The following is a 19,001-nucleotide window of genomic DNA, read 5'->3' as shown; positions in this document are numbered from 1 at the left end:
GTGGGAGTTTGCTGGAGCTTTAATTAAGCAAGATCCCAAATACATACAAGCAGAGGAGAGAACCACTCTTTAGCTTGCCTACGGATGAATAAAGTAGGGTATTTGCTTGGATGCAGACTTTCTGGACCAAGCCATCCAACACTGTGCTCTGACCTGGTCAGTGGAACAGGCCAGAAATCTTGGAGGGGTGGGGGATGCTAAGCCAGGATCTCCCAACATCCTGAAAAATCGTGGCAGGTCTTACCTTGTGATTGAGCACCTAACTCAGTCACCACTTTACCCTGAGTGAAAGTCACTGCAAAGCTGTAGAAATCAGCACCAACATATAGTTGCTTAAGACTTTCTAAAGTTCCCTAACTTCCTAACAGTCAATGGCCCTCTATCTTTCAGCTTCACTGGGTTGGGCATTTGTGCAGATATCAATCAATGGCCTTGATACTGGTTGTAGAAAAAAAAAAAGATAAAATTTCCTATTGCTTATTTTTGGTTGACTAAACAGCACAAGATACCTTGCCTGGTTTTCAGAAAGTCCAAGCAAATTGCACATGTGGTGGGGGGAGGGGCAGGACACACACCAACATCCTATGATATTATATTACTTTCATCAGTGCCTGCATTTCTGCTCAGGGACTACCAGAAGCTCTGGTACCATGAAGACTGTTTCTGCCCATGCAGTCTAAAGGCTAAATGAGAGCAAAGACGGAGTTATGTGGGTTGGGATGTGGTGGGGAACGGGTGGGGAGACAACAAAAGCAGTGTTAGCGCAGAGTCATTGACAACGCACAGAACCACGTGTTTGGTAAAGGAATGTAAAGAATCCTTCAGCCCGAAGAGGAATCACTCCTGCACCATGATTCCCTAAGGAGATTCCCAGTGGCTCTCAGGGCCTTATTTCTGGAGCAGACCCAGGTCCCGTGAACACAGTGAACTAGGGAATCCCACAAGGAGCCAGCTGAATGGCTCTGAAGCCTAAAGGGATCTGTGGGCACTGGTCACTCTGTGCCCTGGATGAATGTTGAATGGGAAAGGGACTGTAAGCACATGCATGTGTGGGAGGGCCACAAAGCCAGCCAGCTTACTGCCATCGTAGTTGAGCGTGGCGAAGTTGGCCTGCTTCTCCGCACAGCCAGCACTGTTGCACACCCTCATCTGCAGCTCGTACCACGTGGCTTCCTGCAGGTCGTACAGGATATAGGACTTGGAGAGAGAGGTCCGCTGAGCTGTGGTCCAGACCGTGGTCCCAAAGGGTCTGTACTCCAGTGTGAAGGAGGTGATTGGACAGCCGCCATCGTTCCAACCAATAAGGTTCAGCCTCACGCGTGTGGTGTTGATGCTGGCAAAGAGTTCTTGCTCCTTGGAGAACTGGGGTTCTGTGGGAGAATGCACATTCAGCTCATGGGACCAGCTCATGGGATACAGGAATGCTGGTCATCAGGGTTGTCATGCATTTCCTCTTGGCTGCTTTCCCCACCTGGGTGAGGAGCTCAGTTCAAGTCTGGGTCATAGACCAGTCCCAATTTGTCCACTATTTATAGGGACCTATGGACCAGTGGGCTGTCTCCAACTATAATAACCTAGGTATGAGAGGGAAAATTGGGTGGGTAGAGGTTATCATTATGCATGTCAGAGCTCCTAAAGAAAAATGCTATTTTCATATGTGTGTTTCCTTGAGTGATTCTGAAGGAACTGTACTATGTGCTGAGATGACCTATTTACACTCTTGTGTGGAGGGATGTGACTCAAGATAAGTCTAATTGGATTTCAGAAGTTCCAACTGGTGTCTCTTGCGACCCAAGCACTTCTTACTCGAGCCCAGGGACCTAATGGATATATTTCTGCATAAATTAATCCCTCATCCTCTGAACCCTTGTTGAATCTTAACCAAAACTCAGGTGCCAGATCCAAGTATCACCTTTGCCTTCCCATCTCTGGCTCTTTTGCTCTCCAGTGTGGCCCTGTGCACCAGATGAGAGTCATATGTGAGGGGAAGCTCCAAAGACCCTCTCTTCACTGCCTCACCTAGACTTCTGTGCCACTGTACCCCTTCCCTTACAGGTGCCCCCAGACTACAATGTCACTGCTGAGCACCAATTCTGCCCCCCACCCCGCACCACCCAGCAGTTTATCTCCTCAAAGATTAATGTTTCAGATTAAAAAACCAGCTCACATTAATGGTCAACAGTCTATCCCATTCCATTCCCACCTGAAAAGTGGGTCCTTGGAGACAATGGGACAGTTATGGAGAGATGAAGCATGGGGTGACGGAGGGAGAAGCTTACACTAGAGGGTGTGAGGGTAAGGTGAGAGGGTAAATGACGTATTTCATGGTGACCCAGCCAGGGCAATTTATGTAGGCACCAAAGCCCCTGGTTTGCAAATGACACTCTTCATTTTTACTGTAAATGGGATAATGAAGGAAGAGAACCACGTATATCCTCTGAGGACCAGCTATCTCTCTCATTACACTGCACACTCCAAACCTGTTTTGGGAATAACAAAGTTCAAACTCACAAACAAGCATGCAAATATATGACGCATTATCTGTGATTGCAATGCCCCATTCAGTTAGGGAAGCAGAGGAAATGCAGACAGCGGAAGGCATACGTACCTTTCCCCAACGTTTTCGCTTCTATGATTTCACTGATACGTCCCGGTCCCACTCCATTTTGGGCAGTTAGAGTGAACTTATACCAAGTACCACACTTCAGATTTTCCAGGCGGTAAGAACGTTCACTTGGGCTGATTGGAAAACTTCCCCACTGTTCACTGTTATCCTCGGAGTACTGCAATATGTACCCTACAGAACAAAGAAATATTCAAAAGAATCTTATTTCCTTTCTACTAGGAGTTGGTGGATGTTGGCATTTTGTATGGGATGAGAGTTCTCAGCATTCATCCATCTCTGGAGGAAAACATCAGAAGACTCCCTGATGCCCAGAAGTCGAACCCAGGCTCGGAGGAGTGCTGTGATGATGTTCTGATTAGCATTTAGGCCACGCCAGATATTACTATGGTGTATTGCTAATTGGTATGTTGAAAATAAAACCACTTTCTCCCCATTTCCTTTTAAAAGGTGTAGCAGGCAGCAGAGGATGGACACTAAGTCTCTAGAAATCTGCCCTCAGCCCACATGTGCCTGAATCTTTGGGTACCGACATGGTCTGAAGTGGCATTATTTTTAAGAGTACCAAAGCTCTGGAAAAGGGATATGTTGTCAAGGGGGTAGGAATCTCCTCAAGCAGAGGCTACCCAGTCCGCAGTCCCTAAGGGAACTGGCTTTAAATCCTGTAGACATCCCAACATTTCTTTCTTTTATTTTAATTTTTAAAATTATTTATTTTTTTTCTTTTCATTGTTCCAGAATTCATTGTTTATGCACCACACCCAGTGCTCCATGCAATCCGTGCCCTCCACAATACCCACCACCAGGCTCCCCCAGCCCCCCAACCCCTCCCCTCCAAAACCCTCAGTTTGCTACACAGAGTCCACAGTCTCTCATGGCTTGTCTCCCCTTCCGATTTCCCCAAGTCACTTCTCCTCTCCGTCTCCCCATGTCCTCCGTGTTATTCCTTATGCTCCACAAATTAACGAAACCATATGATAATGGACTTTCTTTGCTTGACTTATTTCACTCAGCATAATCTAACATTTCAACAGTCACCCTACTTCTCCTTAGTCTGAAAAATCCCTCCAAAAGTTCGATTCTGTACATGATAACTGTCACCTGTATTTCCATGATCTCGAACATCAAGTGTCCTTTTCTTGAGTGCTCACCAGGTGCCAGCTCTGTCCTTAGCCCGCTGCATTTGTTACCTCACATAACCCCCTAGAAGATAGTGATTATTGTCCCCATGGTGCAGAGCAAGACACTGAGGTCCATATAGGTGAGATGACCATTCAAGGGCCCTGTAAGTCAGTGAGAGTCAAACCCCACCTTCAGAATCTGAAGCCAGCTCTCCTGGCCCTTGTGATTACCAGGACATTCCTCCTTGTTATAGTCACCATTCCTGTTAACCCAGTCACTTCCTGGGAGGGGGAAAATAGGTCCAGTTTTCTCTGTCCCCATCTCCTCCATGTTCACACCCAGACAACCTAGGACCAGCCTGCCTGGTGCATGGCATCCTCACCCTGGTGGACTGCTAGTATCCCTCTGGCCTTTGGGGCTATATTTTTTAAACACAGGTAAAACACCTCTCAGCTCCACACTACAGAGGCTTTTAAGCTCATACTGGTGACATCAAATGTTTTGCAGACCTCTCATATGGAGGTCACATGCCCTCAATTCTTCTGTGGTCAGGGTCTGGATCTTCCCTACTCTTTGCTCCTTCTCACCCCTCTGGCCCTGTGCTGCCTTGGGATCCCTCCTCTTTTGCAAACTTCGTTTTCTATTTGAGTCTCTTTGATCTGTACCCCTCAAAGCTCCTGCAGTACCTGACAGGTGGGTGAGGGATCTGGGTACCCCATGCTCTTCCTGTCATACCTGGGTTCCACTCCAGCTCTGTCCAAATCACCTCCCTGCTGCCATGAACATCATGGGAAGAACACTTCCCTTCTGATTTCTTCTAACCAAATCACATCTGGGAAGTTCTTGTAACCCTTGGCAATAGGAGCTCCCATGCCAATGGCTTTGGCTACCACTGTGTTTCCGGGACCCTGGTTGTCTTTCCTTGGAAACTCTTCATTACTAAAATGGCTTCATCTTCAAGACCTTCTGCTCTGACACTTCCAGCACCACCTTTCCCAGGCTCTCACACTTACAGAACCCAAACTCTAGTTGAGCCTTGAATTCCAGAGTCCATTGAACTCTTGCCTCAATGCCCCATTTTTCTTTTCCATAACAGTGTTCTCTAATCAGTCTAGAACCTTCTGTAGACCATTTCCACAAGGAGCCTATTTTCACACACTACTCTAATTCTAGCCACATTTTTTCTGCCAGTTAGCAGCTCCGGTAAACAGCAATCCACTCTTCCTTCCAGGTGCCCAGCCCCACTAGACAGTGTCATGAGACTGTGAAATTGTGACCACCACAATTTTGGCTATTTATACACAGCTGGGGCCTCACTCCCTCTTGACAATGGCTTTGTTGGTCTATTAATGACTCCCTGTGCATTTTACATGGTAGCTGTTACAAATTTTCCCCCACACTCCTCAAACCTACAAACACAACCTTTCATCCCCAATCAGCTAACTATTTAAAAAAAATAAATTCACTGTTTTCTTTAAAAAAAAAAAAAAAAAGAAGATCCTCCCCTTTACTCAGACTGACAAAAGTTTAAAAACTGGCTGTGCAAAAAAATAAAAAATAGAGCCTGGACTAGTATCATTTCTCATTTTGGGGCATGTAACTATCCCCACCTTGTGTGTGTCACTGGGTATAAGGGGAGAAAGAGATAGGACAGCTTGCTCTCATGAGCTGTAAGGAGTTAGCTCTAGCACACTGCTGGCTTCACCCTGAAATGACCCCCTAATTCCAGTTGTCTGCTCAACCTCCCCACTCAGAAGAAGGGATGTCCTCTGCTTTTGGAAGTCCCCTCCCATGTGCTCTAGGACCAGCCCCTCACTCCTGTGCAATTTTGGTATGTTCCTCTGGGTTCTCTTCTTTCCCTGTGGCCACAGCTAGCTCAGAATGATGTTTCTCCAACTCTACACAGGCTAGGATTTTCACACTATATTCTTTTCTGCTATGGACTAAATGTAAAACTTGGTACAAATAGAACATTTCCTGCCTAAACTCTAGGTTCCCCATCTTTTCGTGCTTTATAAATGAGAAAAATAACTGTTTAATTAGTAATTAAATTATACTAGTAGTTACTAATTACTTGAATGAATGATTGAATACAGGGGTGAATGAATGATGGAGTACTGACAACATGGGGAAGAAACAGTATGCAGAATCTTGGGGGATAGATTACCAAATTCCTTCTTTTCTGCCTTTGTTAATCTTTCACTCAGATTGGAGGAACAATGGTAATTTTGTGAATGAAATGCCTTGGATGAATGATAGGTTTCAGTAAATACCATAAAAATAGATGTGTGGCTTGCTGTTTAAGTAGTGGGGAATTAATTATAACGAACACATAACAATTATTTGGTGGAGATGTGTCACTTATTAGCCTGGGGGTAGTGACAGTCAAGTACTGTGGGCAAGGTATTGCTCATTACCTCTGATGGAACTGCCCCCATTGTCTCCAGGAAGCCACGAGAGTGTAATGGAAGAAGATGTCGTTTTGGACACTGTAAGTCGAGGCTGATCGGGTGGAACTGGATAGGAAACAGTTTTTAGAAAACAAGAATTAGTTTTTCACATCTTTAATCTGCTTTAACAGCCATTTACCAAATCATTTTTAACAGCCATTTATTAAATAAGTGTTTTAGGTTGCCACAATATGCAATTCACTTCTGTCAAAATGTCTGTCTATTTAGTTGATGTCCTTGGTTAAAGAGATAGAGCAGAATGAATCTATTATTTAATGAAAATTCAACCACATTTCTACCTGGATTTATATCTAACTCATTTCCTCACTGATCCCTTGAATTTCTGAGTCGTTCATCACTGATTGAAGTCTTCTTTAAACTTACTAAGGATGCTTGCATTACTCTGAATTTCAGCCATGATCCAAGTAAGAAAGATAAATGGCATCCACTTAGCTGTTCTGTTCCCAGGGATGTGACAGGGGAAGGAGGAGTGGGGGAGAGGAGATTCGGTGAAGGAAGAGTAGGGGAGGGAGGGGAGGAGGGGAGAGTGGCTAGTGCGAAAAAGAATTGCAAAAATTTCCAATTTTTTAGCTACTCCCCCAAGATGCAACACACACACACACACACACACACACACACACACACACACACTCAGCTCTGGAAATCAAAGGTGTGCCATTGAGGGGCTGTCCATGAACTTGCACACTCGTACAAGGTTTGAAGAGTACATGCTTCCTACCAGTGGACTCAATATTAGCTTGGATCAGCACCAAGGACAGAAACATTGAAGAAATGCATAATCATGTTATGCAAATTATACAGAAACTTCCCGTAAAATGTCCATCTCTTTGTCATTGAGAGAGAGGCCCATATGTATTAACCCAAAGGTATGAAAACCTGACCTGTCTATTTAGATTCACGGTATCACGTCAATCTTCTGAAAAACCACGGAATTCTGTTAACTCCAATTTACTTGAAATTTCAGATCAATTCTGCATTATTATCTTTTAAAATATAGTTGTTCTCCTCCTGTTCCCCTCCACTGAGGACAACCTGATTTTATTTTTAATCACTGTGATTTATTAATGTGGCAGCACTTAAATCCAAAGAAGCACACCCTTTGGTTTTTCTACTAATAAAATATCACTCTTCACCCAAACCTGAACCCGGTCAGTGGCCATTTGGGATTTTACACATGATTTTAATTTAACTATCTTGAATTTGTCACATACATTTTGTATTTTATGTCAAGAAAAACCACATATGGTGTATTAAAGACCCAACTAAATATTAGGGCAATATTCTTAGAGTTTCAGTTGGAGACCTTTTAACATACATTGTATATAAAAGTTTAGTTAATTAGCAGATAAAAGACCTCAATTCAGACTTATTTTTTGTTTGTGTTTTCCGGGTTCCCCTTACACATACATAGAATAAACCGTGCAATTAGCAGAAGTTATCAAGGACTTTCTCAGTGATGCATGCATCAAGAAAAATGAGACCAGGCTCTCTATATGCAAAACTGTAAATAGTGTTATCTTTGGGATTATAAGTGTTTTTATTTTCTTTGATTTGCTGCAGTACATTTTCCAAGATGAACAAGCATATCTTATCGCAATATGAAAATAGCAATTAGCTCTTTAGAAAGGCTGATCTTTAAGTTTGTTCAATTTTACTCTTTGCATATAGGCATACATATAAAAATATCATTTAAAAGAGCCTTCAAACTCTGTACCTTGCACTTGCAAATTTAAAATAATTTCATCTGATCCCCAGTTGTTATTGGCAATGCAGCTGTAGTAGCCAGAGTCCTCCGCCTTGACGGTGCGGATGACAAAGCTGCCGTTGCTGAAGACGCTCCTCCGCCCATCAATTGTTACTAGGCTGGGTGTCCCGTTACTACCTCACAGGAAGAAAAGGGCACAGATTAAAGAAATTACAATCCAAATTAGCTGAGGCTGGGGAAAAGCATGAAGACTCTCTCTGAGGTCAACCACACACTTGGAACGAAATTTCGATGACATGACAAAAACAATCAAGTAGCTGGATTTCGTTCTTTGCAGAGTGTGCTCTGCGGAGGTCAGACCTGTGAGGGGGCTTGGGTTCTGCCTCTCCTCCCTCCACCATGCAGGCACCAGCCACCTCCTCTTGGGAATTCCTTCTGGGGCAGAAATGCCATTTTGACCCACTCACATAGGGACAACTAAATGTGGGGGTCTCTTGTGGACTTGCTTAAATTTAGAGTTGTTAATGATTTTGACCCCCCAAAAAGTGAACTGTGGTCTCTCAGGAGGGTGATGGCGTTGGTCCTACAATACAAAGAATTCCCTTGCCATTATAACCGCTGCCATGGTGGCTGCTGTCCAGCCATCCCCATGTCAGGCAGAATGTCTCTTTACCCTGGGAGCTTATTTATTTCCTTGGATTAACTGATTTTAAAGGATGAGAAAAGTGGTCTCTGGACTAAGGCCATTATTTCAATAGTTTATGTCTTTTAAGTGCTTTTGATTAAAATAGGCACTCTTCTGAATACATTTTATATCAAATCTCCATGCTCATTAGTGAATTGTCAGCTCTTTATTTATATCCTAATTTCATCCTCTGAACATAGAGAAAGCACTTAGAAAAGTTACAGGATAGAATACATCTCACCCACTTTCTGCCTCCTTTCTCGACTGCTATTATATTAATAATTACTACTGAGTATGGAAAACCAGATTTTATATTAGCTAAGTCCTAATGCATTCCGTCTCTTAAAGTCATTTCTCAGAGCATTTGAGGTAGGGTTAGTTGGACCATCATGTTGGAAGGAGAAAGACAGGTGCAGGTCTCCTATGATGTCTGGCATGTCCATCTCAGTTATACAGGAAATTTACATGAAAAAGTGAAGAGATTATAGGTTGGTTAAACTATTTTCCCTGCAAGTGTTCTGTTGTGAATTAAAGATTCTGAATGTATGGAAGACAGACACAACACACCAGAACCCTTTTAGCACTAACTCCAAGATCCCATACCCCCACCCTACCGTCTCTCCCATCTCAGAAGAGTTGGTGTTTCCTGGAATTTTCATGAGTGGAAATGAATACAACATTAGACACCAGACCCAACCTAGTATGTCTGATGTAATCTCTTAGAGTTTCACGAAAGGCATACATTAGGTTACTGGTTACCTGTCTTTCATCCATTTTACTGCAGGAGAAGGGTCCCCAACAGCTTTACAAGGCAAGGCGATGTCCTTCATCCATGGGGTGGTCACTGTGCCGCTGAAGGTCAGGATTCGTGCGGGAGCTGGAGCACCAAACACAGCAGAGGCCCCGTCATGCCACAGCCGCATCGACACAAAGCCAAAATGACCCTCCCCCACATAGGGACACCCCCCAAAAGGGTGAATGCAGCACAGCCAATTAATGACACACCTGCCAACACTCCTCTTTGGTGTCAGAATGTGTAAAAGGGATTTTTCTAGTAAGAACATACAAATAGCTGGGAATCCCTATGGCAGAGTTTCCCCCCTCCCTTGGCTAAACATGAAGAGCCCAAATTAAATATCTGCGTCTTCATACAGCCAGCAGCCCCAAGCTGTGACTTCTATGAGCCCAGTTGTTTGTCGAGCCCTTTATTAAACAACTTATCTCAACACCAAGAACCGCCTGTTAAAATGCACTTTTAATATCGGAAAGAATAGACCATTCAAGGCATAAAGTGCTAAAAGAAGGATGAGTAACACGGAGCAACTTCTCTTTATCATTTTGTGGTATGCTCCTGACTTTATTGTGTCAGCCTGATCTTCAGCACGGACGTTAAGGAAAATAAATGCTTTCCAAGCAGCTTTTCTTGAACAACAACTGTTTGCTTGGGACGGTGATTCAGAGGCTCCTATGGGAGCATTGGCCAGAGGCATCTGGCACCAGCACAGTCCCAAAGTAGCAGGAGTAGAGAGAAAAAAGCCCAGGTGGACCTATAACAACAGGGGCTTTCTTGAAGACTGAGGAGCCCTGCACTGAGAGGTTCTTAGCACTATCTTCCTGAGGGAGACATAGAAGTTGACACCAAGACCCCAGCCTTCCAAAGGCAAAACAATGTGCCCCATCTTTACCATGCATTGGGATACTGTCTTCTGGGAAGCTCCCTCTGGAAGCTCAGCCAGGCCAGAGGAACAGTCACTGAAACCACTTATGAAAGGTGGCCCCAATCTGATTCTGGAGCCATAAGGATGGGACCAGTGTTGGGACCCTGAATCATCAGACCCCCGAGGGTTTGGACTGGCCAGTGGCCATAGATGGATCCAAGTCTTTACAGAGGCATCCTGACCTAGAACACAAGCCTTGGTCATTAAGGTCTACCACACAACTCCTATTTTTGTTGTTCTGAGTACGTTGGGGCAGAGCTGAGACAGAGACGAAATGCCATTGGTCTCAGAAGCTGGGTCCGTTTTACACAGCAAGCGTCACCGCAGGCTCTTCCTTCTCAGAGCAGGGTCTTCAGAGATGGTTCATGGATGGCAAAGACCACGTTTTCAGTTACTGACCTTCTGATTTCTCATCATAACAAAAATACCCTGGCCAGGGAGCATCAGATTTCTGCCATTGGTGGTTTGGCATCTTCCATTTCAGACCCTTCAGACCATCCTTTTATAGGATGAGGAACGTTTTTGCTACAAAACTGAGATGATTAGGAAACCCAGCTAGGGTTAGGGGCTTCCAAGCTTTTAGACGTCCCCCTTCCTACACACTGAATCCCAGAAGCTACGCGCATGGTGGGTTGTGTGTGAGTGAAGACAGATGTATTTACTTTCTATCTGCAATAGTATTCAAAATGGGGCAGCATTCTCTTTTTCCCCCTCACTATTTTATTCTGTCTTTTTCTTAGCTATTACATTAATAAGAATGTCATCAAGAGTTCTTAAAAGTAAAACTGGAATCTTGGAATGTTCTCTTACATTCTCTTTTAGACACCTAGCAGGCTTGTTAGTAATAAATTGCCAGTGTGGTGTATTCCAAAATCAGGGGGCATCTCCTGCTGGCCTAGAATTGTGAGGTTAGTACACTTATTCATGAAAACTGCTAATTTAGTGGTACCCTAAACGCTGAGTGGTAGCAATTATCAGAAATAGAATAAGAATATTCTGTGCCTATATGTGCTTTTTAGGACCAGTATAACACCTCAATGTGCAGATTCTTTACTGATTTTTAGGAACTTTTATTCTTTAGTGACTCTGACTTCCTGCTGTTAATTAAGGCCTTTGTGTATAGTATTCTATCAATAGAAGAAGAAGTAAATATTTTATTATATTTATAAATTTCCAAATTCCATATTTTCTGCTTTAGAAGTTTGATGTTTGCTTTTGATGTAAGAAGGACTTCCCTGGAAAGTTGCTCTGTAGTGATTTTCACCTACCCAAGGGGTGAGGAAAGGCTCATTTCCCTTACTTTCCTTAAGACGCTACGAGTTGTAAACCACCCACCCTTAGCACTGTGTTCACTTCTAGGACAATTCTCTTCTGATTTGCACAAGAGCCCAATGCCAGCTAGCAGCAACCTTATTTCTTAAGCTGAAACGTGATAGCATGTGTTCTGATTTTCTGGTGATTTTTAGGGCATCATAAGCTTTATTTCTGGTAGAGGAGAGATTGAAAAACAGTCCAATGAGAGTGGGAAATGAGGTCTTTCCTACAGTGGCGCACCTTTAGCTAATGGCTCCACCATGATGATTTCACTGCTGTTGCCTCTCCCAGCTGAAGTCACGGCTACCACCCAGACACTGTACTGACGGTTCCGACTCAGGTTGGGAATTCTGTAGGAAAATGAGTCAGGAGAGGCTTCAAACTCGCTGATCACCTGTGAGAGGAGACATAAATGTTCCCACATTCAAGGAGGCAAATGGCACAAGTGGATTTCCTAAAGGCACAGTTATTAATATGTTATCTATCATAAGAAACAAAAGCTGCGGCTAATCCTTTTCTAAAAGGCTGGGATATAAGATATTGATAGACGTGTAGAGAGCTTACGTTTCTCCATGCAGCAGCTTTCACAGCTACCAAGGAGAGATTTAAGCCCTGAAATTATGGGTTATGGCATATCTGTTTTATGCTGAGATAGAGTAATGAAAACAGATTTACCCTCCTACCCAAAACAACCTAAGAGCACTCAAGAGTATATGAAACCAGTCTCAAAGCCATTGCACATCAGGTAATGAAGAACAGAGCTCTCTGAAATATGGGAAACAAAGGAAGTGAGCCTACAATTGTGGGTTTTACATTTTGTGAGAGTCTCCAGGCCTTGGCACAGAGAGGGAGCCCAGGAGGAGCCAAGAGGCTTCCCTGAGTTGAGAATTTACACCTGAGAGACTAGGAAGAAGCTGGAACTCAGAGGACAGAGCTACATGGAGAGAGAACTTCGGGGATTGGAAGAGGGTCCCACATGGGTATTCAGCAGAGCAGATCTGTGCAGGTATGAGAGGAAACTACCAGAGACTAGAGAAAGAACTACCTGAACAGATTGGAGGTCACAGTGCCCAGCATTTACACAGGGCTGGGAATAGTGCCTGTTCCACCAGGCACATTGGGAGACCTCAAGTTTCACTGGGCATTGGATACAATGCATCAGGGTCTTACCTTGGTGGTGGGGAATAGTTAGATCTAGACTGAACACCACACTGGTACTGCCTAACAAATATTAAAAGCAAAATGCATATAGATGAAATTGTCATAAAGTAACTTAACTGCATCTCAGACCAAAAGTCAGAATATTTACAGCAGTAAAAATATCCAGTACTCAATAAGGAAAAATTCATAATGTTTGACATCCAATAAAAATTTTCCAATATGAATGACCCAAATACCTATCAATTGATGAGGGATAAACAAAATGTGTGTTGTATCCATACCAAAGACTATTATTCAACGATAGAAAGAAGTGAAGTACTAATACATGTTAACTTAGATAAATCTTAAAAATATTATACTATTGGACAAAGAAGATGTGGTATATATATATAATGGAATACTATGCAGCCATCAAAAGAAATGAAATCTTGCCATTTGCAATGATGCGGGTGGAACAAAAGGGTTTTACGCTGAGTGAAATAAGTCAATCAGAGAAAGACAATTATCATATGATCTCTCTGCTATAAGGAATGTGAGTGGTATGGTGGGGGGTTGTGGGGGGTAGGGAAGGAAAAACTGAAATGAGACGGGATTGGGAGGGAGACAAACCATTAGAGGCTATTAACCTCACAAAACAAACTGAGGGTTGCTGGGGGGTGGGGGGGTTGGGATAGGGTGGTTGGGTTATGGACATTGGGGAGGGTATGTGCTATGGCGAGTGCTGTGAAATGTGTAAGCCTGATGATTCCCAGACCTGTACCCCTGGGGCAAAAAGATACATTATATGTTAATAAAAATAATATAAAAAAATCATGTCTCTTTAAAAAAATATTATACTAAGTGGAAGAAGCCAATCACATATATAACATACTTTTCATTCCCTTTTAATGAAATTTCCAGAATAGGCAAATCTAGGGAGACAGGGAGTAGACTAGTGATTGCCAGGGGCAGGGTAGGTTTTGGACAGAATGTGGAATGATTGCTATGGGGTATAAAATTTCTTTCTGGGATGATGGTGAATGTACTAAAATTAGATAATGGTGGGTAATTCTGTGAATATACTAAAAGCCACTAAATTACACACTTTTAAAGGATGACTTTTATGGTATGTGAATATTTCAAAAAAGCTGTTAGAAAAAAAATTCAGGAATGCAAAAAAAAACATAGAGAAACATTTCTTTCATAAAGAAAATATAATTTAATCCTCACTGACCTATTATTGACACAGATATTAAATTTAGCAGAAATGGGCATTATAACAGTTACTACAATTGTATTATAGCTGTATTTTAACTATAGATAATTAAGAATTTAAATAGATAAATGAATGATTAAAAATACCCAAGTCAAACTTGAAATGGATTTACTATATGTTAACTGAAAGATACACTGGATTAGATTAATGGTAGATTAGATTTTCAGAAAAAAGTGAACTTGTAGATATATCAATATATTAAAAAAAACAGAAAAAAGAGGGTAAACACTTCACAAAATATCGTGAGCTATGGGACATCATTGAGCAGCATAACACACATAACACACATAATTGGAATCTCTAAAAGAGGGAAGGGAGGCACAACAGAAAAATGCTTGATGGAACAGAGGCTGAAATTTTTCCAAATTTGATAAAAACTATAAACACAGAAAGCCAAGAATATCAATGAACTCCAGACACAAAAATATGAAGAAAACTATACCAAGACGTAATCAAATTGCTCAAAACCAGTGATAGAAAATCTTAAAAGTAGTCAGAGAAAGGATATGTTTATGTGAAGGAACAAAAATAAAAATATCAGCAGACTTCCTGTCAAAAACAATCCAAATGTTTCCTGTCTTGCTAATTTTGGCCATTCTAACTGGTGTAAGGTGATATCTCAATGTGGTTTTAATTTGAATCTCCCTGATGGCTAGTGATGAACATTTTTTCATGTGTCTGATAGCCGTTTGTATGTCTTCACTGGAGAAGTGTCTGTTCATGTCCTCTGCCCATTTTTTTGACATGATTATCTGTTTTGTGTGTGCTGAGTTTGAGAAGTTCTTTATAGATCCTGGATATCAGCCTTTTGTCTGTACTGTCATTTGCAAATATCTTCTCCCGTTCCGCGGGTTGCCTCTTTATTTTGTTGACTGTTTCCATTGCTGTGCAGAAGCTTTTGATCTTGATGAAGTCCCGAAAGTTCATTTTTGCTTTTGTTTCCTTTGCCTTTGGAGACATATCTTAAAAGAAGTTGCTGGCCAAAATTAGCAAGACAGGAAACAACGTGTGTTGGAGAGGATGTGAAGAAAGGGGAACCCTCTTATACTGTTGGTGGGAATGTAAGTTGGTGCAGCCACTTTGGAAAACAGTGTGGAGATTACTTAAGAAATTAAAAATAGAGCTTCCCTATGACCCTGCAATTGCACTACTGAGTATTTACCCCAAAGATACAGATGTAGTGAAAAGAAGGGTCATCTGTACCCCAATGCTTATAGCAGCAATGGCCACATTCGCCAAACTGTGGAAAGAACCAAGATGCCCTCCAATGGACGAATGGATAAGGAAGATGTGGTCCATATACACTATGGAGTATTATGCCTCCATCAGGATGAATATCCAACTTTTGTAGCAACATGGATGGGACTGGAAGAGATTATGCTGAGTGAAATAAGTCAAGCAGAGAGAGTCAACTATCATATGGTTTCACTTATTTGTGGAGCATAACAAATAACATGGAGGACATAGGGAGATGGAGAGGAGAAGGGAGTTGAGGGAAATTGGAAGGGGAGATGAACCATGAGAGACTATGGACTCTGAAAAACAATCTGAGGGTCTTGAAGGGGCAGGGGGTGGGAGGTTGGGGGAGCCAGGTGGTGGGTATTATGGGGGCATATATTGCATGGAGCACTGGGTGTGGTACATAGTGATGAATTCTGTTACGCTGAAAAAGAAATCCAAATGCTAATAAATGTTTCCCCAAAATTTGTACACTGAAACCTCAACCCCAAGGTGATGGTATTAGGAGGTGAGGTCCTTGGGAGGTAATTAGGTCATGGAATTAGCACCCTTATAAAAGAGACCCCAGAGAGTTCCCTTTCCCCCTTCCACCATGTGAAAACACAATGAGAAATCTGCAGTGCAGAAGAAGTCCTTCACCATAACCCCACCATGATGGCAACATGATCTCAGATATCCAGCCCTTGGAACTGTGAGAAATAAATCTCTGTTATTTATGAGCCACCCAATCTATGGTACTTTTGTTATAGCCGTCTGAGCCAACTAAGACACCAAGGAAGAAGACAGTGGGAACAGCATTTTTAAAGCATTGAAAGGAAAAAAAAAAAGTCAACCTAGAATTCTACACCCAACAAACAAATATTTTAAAACTAAAGAGAAATAAAGACTTCTTAAAAATTCTAAAAAGCTTAAAGAATTTATCATCAGTAGACATACACTATAAGAAATGTTAAAGAAAGTTCTTCAGTCAGAAGGGAAATGATACCAGATTGAGATATCAATGTACCCAAAGGGATGTAAAGTACCAGAAGCGGTAACTGTATAGGAAAACGTATGATTTTTTCTTACTATCTAAAGCTCATTAATTATCATATGGTTTCACTTATTTGTAGAGCATAACAAATAGCATGGAGGACAAGGGGAGTTAGAGAAGAGAAGGGAGTTGGGGGAAATTGGAAGGGGAGGTGAACCATGAGAGACTATGGACTCTGAAAAACAATCTGAGGGTTTTGAAGGGGCAGGTGATGGGAGGTTGGGGGAACCAGGTGGTGGGTATTAGAGAGGGCACGGATTGCATGGAGCACTTGGTGTGGTGCAAAAACAATGAATACTGTTATGCTGAAAATAAAAAAAAAAGATCATTGATAATCAAAAGATCATTATGTAGTGTGGGGTTTGTAACATAAAAGTAAAATGTATGATAATAATTGTGCAGATATTGAGATGGAAAAAAAACAGAAGCACACTGTTATAAGGTCCTTATATATGCAGTGTATAATATCACTAGAAAGTAGAAAGTGATAAGTTAAATGTATATGCTTTAATCCTAAAGGAATCAAGGAAATTACAAAATAAAGAAGAAAATAAATCTGAGCCAGCCAAATAAACAAAATGGAATTATAAAAAAGTGTTCAATTAATTCAAAGAAGGCAAAAAAGCAGAAAGGAAACAAATAGGACAATACAAAACCAAATGGGAAGATTATAGATTTAAACTTATAATAATATATCAATAATTATATTAAGGGTAAGTGATCTAAAAATCCTAATGGATAGCAGCGATTGTAAGAATGGATATAAAAGTAATACACAACTATAACCTGCCTACAATAAATCTTTTTCAAATATTTCTCAGATATTTCAAATACTGCTGCCAATGCTGAACTGTGTTCATGTTTTAGTGTTTTTTAGAAGGTATAATACACAAGGGATGAAATTGGACATTTAGCTAAGATTTCTAAGTGAAGTATAGACATTAACAACTGTGGTTCCTCCTGACTGCTTATGGTAAAATGCAAAAAGCGAGAAATGAATTGAAGAAGAAATTGTTAAGTAAAGAGGAAACAGAAGTTAAAGATTTGGGAAATTCTTAGCCTATCTCTCACAAAAAGAGGAGAAAGTGTGTTGCAGATGAGAACATTAAGGGTGTGGACCAGCAGCCATGTGAGAAGGAGATTGGCGCGGGTCTGAGCCCTGGACTGAATGAGCTAAGGCCCAGGAACACTGCCGGTTTGCACTGAGATGGGATAGAGTTAAAGAGAGTTGTCCAGTTCTTCCGTTCTACAGGCCAGGATGATTGAGCCATTTGGCCCTGAACTTGTGCTGTTCTTTAAGAAAAGGGGAGAATGCCTCTGAAGGATGCTCAGAGATCATCTGGGTCACTGCCTTGGTTTCAACAGGCCAGAGAGTCTCCGTCTGAAGCCTTGAGGATAGGACCTCCCAGAGCTGAGTTGGGGAGACCCCTGCCTAAAAGAGCCCTGGGGGTTCTACTCTGGCTTACAGAACTACAAAATGGACAAAGCCTCTGTAGAGAGCTGAAGTGTGGGCACAGCCCCACTGAGTAGGCAGGGAGGCATTATAATCCCCAGAGGTCTTGAGGGGAGAGCATTGAACTGAAGAGGATTATTCCTTTGCCTTAAGATCTAGTGGGGTAAAAACCCAGTAGTGCAATTGCAGGGTCATAGGGAAGCTCTCTGTACCCCAATGTTTATAGCAGCAATTGCCATGGTCGCCAAACTGTAGAAAGAACCAAGATGCCCTTCAACAGACAAATGGATAAGGAAGATGTGGTCCATATACACTACGGAGTATTATGCCTCCATCAGAAAGGATGAATACCCAACTTTTGTAGCAACATGGATGGGACTGGAAGAGATTATGCTGAGTGAAATAAGTCAAGCAGAGAGAGTCAACTATCATATGGTTTCACTTATTTGTGGAGCATAACAAATAACATGGAGGACATGGGGAGATGGAGAGAAGGGAGTTGAGGGAAATTGGAAGGGGAGGTGAACCATGAGAGACTATGGACTCTGAAAAACAACCTGAGGGTTTTGAAGGGGTGGGGGGAGGGAGGTTGGAGGAGCCAGGTGGTGGGTATTAAGGAGGGCACGTACTGCATGGAGCACTGGGTGTGGTGCAAAAACAATGAATACTGTTCCGCTGAAAAGAAATTAAAAAAAAAAAAAAGATCTAGTGGGGTTTGCACTGTGAAGTTTTGAACTTACATGGGAACTCAATCCTTCCTTCTTTCCTGTTTCTTCCTTATGGAATGGGAATATCTACCTTATGTGTGTCCTACCCTTATATTTTGGAAGCATATAACTTTTGTGGTTTCACATGTTCACAGCTGGAGAGGATTTTGCCTCTGGATGAATGAAACCTGCAATCTGACCCATACCTGATTCAGGTGGTATGTAGGTAAGACTTTGGGCTTTACAGTAGCTTCTGGGATGAGTTAACACTTATGGGGCTCTTGGGATGGAATGAGTATTTTGCACTTGAGAAGGACGTGGTCTTTGTGGGGCCAGGGGGAGAATGGACAGCACGTCTGTGTACCCCCAAATCTGTATGTTGAAATCCTAACCCCAATATGATGATACTAGGAACTAGGTCATGAGTGTGCAGCCCTCATGAATGGGATTTATGCCCTTATAAAGAGACGAAGAGACCAGAGGTCAGTCTCTCTCTCTCTCTCTTTGCCATGTGA

The 19,001-nt window shown here is 42.2% G+C and overlaps 1 protein-coding gene across 1 annotated transcript in view; it reads right to left on the bottom strand.

Annotated features, from left to right (window-relative positions):
* The window catches only part of DSCAM (DS cell adhesion molecule), a 655,321-nt gene that overhangs the window by 49,649 nt on the left and 586,671 nt on the right, over positions 1-19,001 (bottom strand). The window contains exons 21-26 of the mRNA XM_032865305.1: positions 11,879-12,032; positions 9,366-9,483; positions 7,931-8,094; positions 6,163-6,261; positions 2,609-2,797; positions 1,080-1,370 (exon numbers count right to left, since the gene is read on the bottom strand). Coding sequence (XP_032721196.1) covers positions 1,080-1,370; positions 2,609-2,797; positions 6,163-6,261; positions 7,931-8,094; positions 9,366-9,483; positions 11,879-12,032 — 1,015 coding nt within the window. The remainder of the gene's footprint in view (positions 1-1,079; positions 1,371-2,608; positions 2,798-6,162; positions 6,262-7,930; positions 8,095-9,365; positions 9,484-11,878; positions 12,033-19,001) is intronic.

The sequence above is a fragment of the Lontra canadensis genome, unplaced genomic scaffold, assembly GCF_010015895.1.
Source record: "Lontra canadensis isolate GAN:19392208 unplaced genomic scaffold, GSC_riverotter_1.0 scaffold29, whole genome shotgun sequence".
Classification (NCBI taxonomy): Eukaryota; Metazoa; Chordata; class Mammalia; order Carnivora; family Mustelidae; genus Lontra; species Lontra canadensis.
Note: the sequence above shows the minus strand (reverse complement) of the source record. Positions and strands in the feature narration are given on the sequence as shown.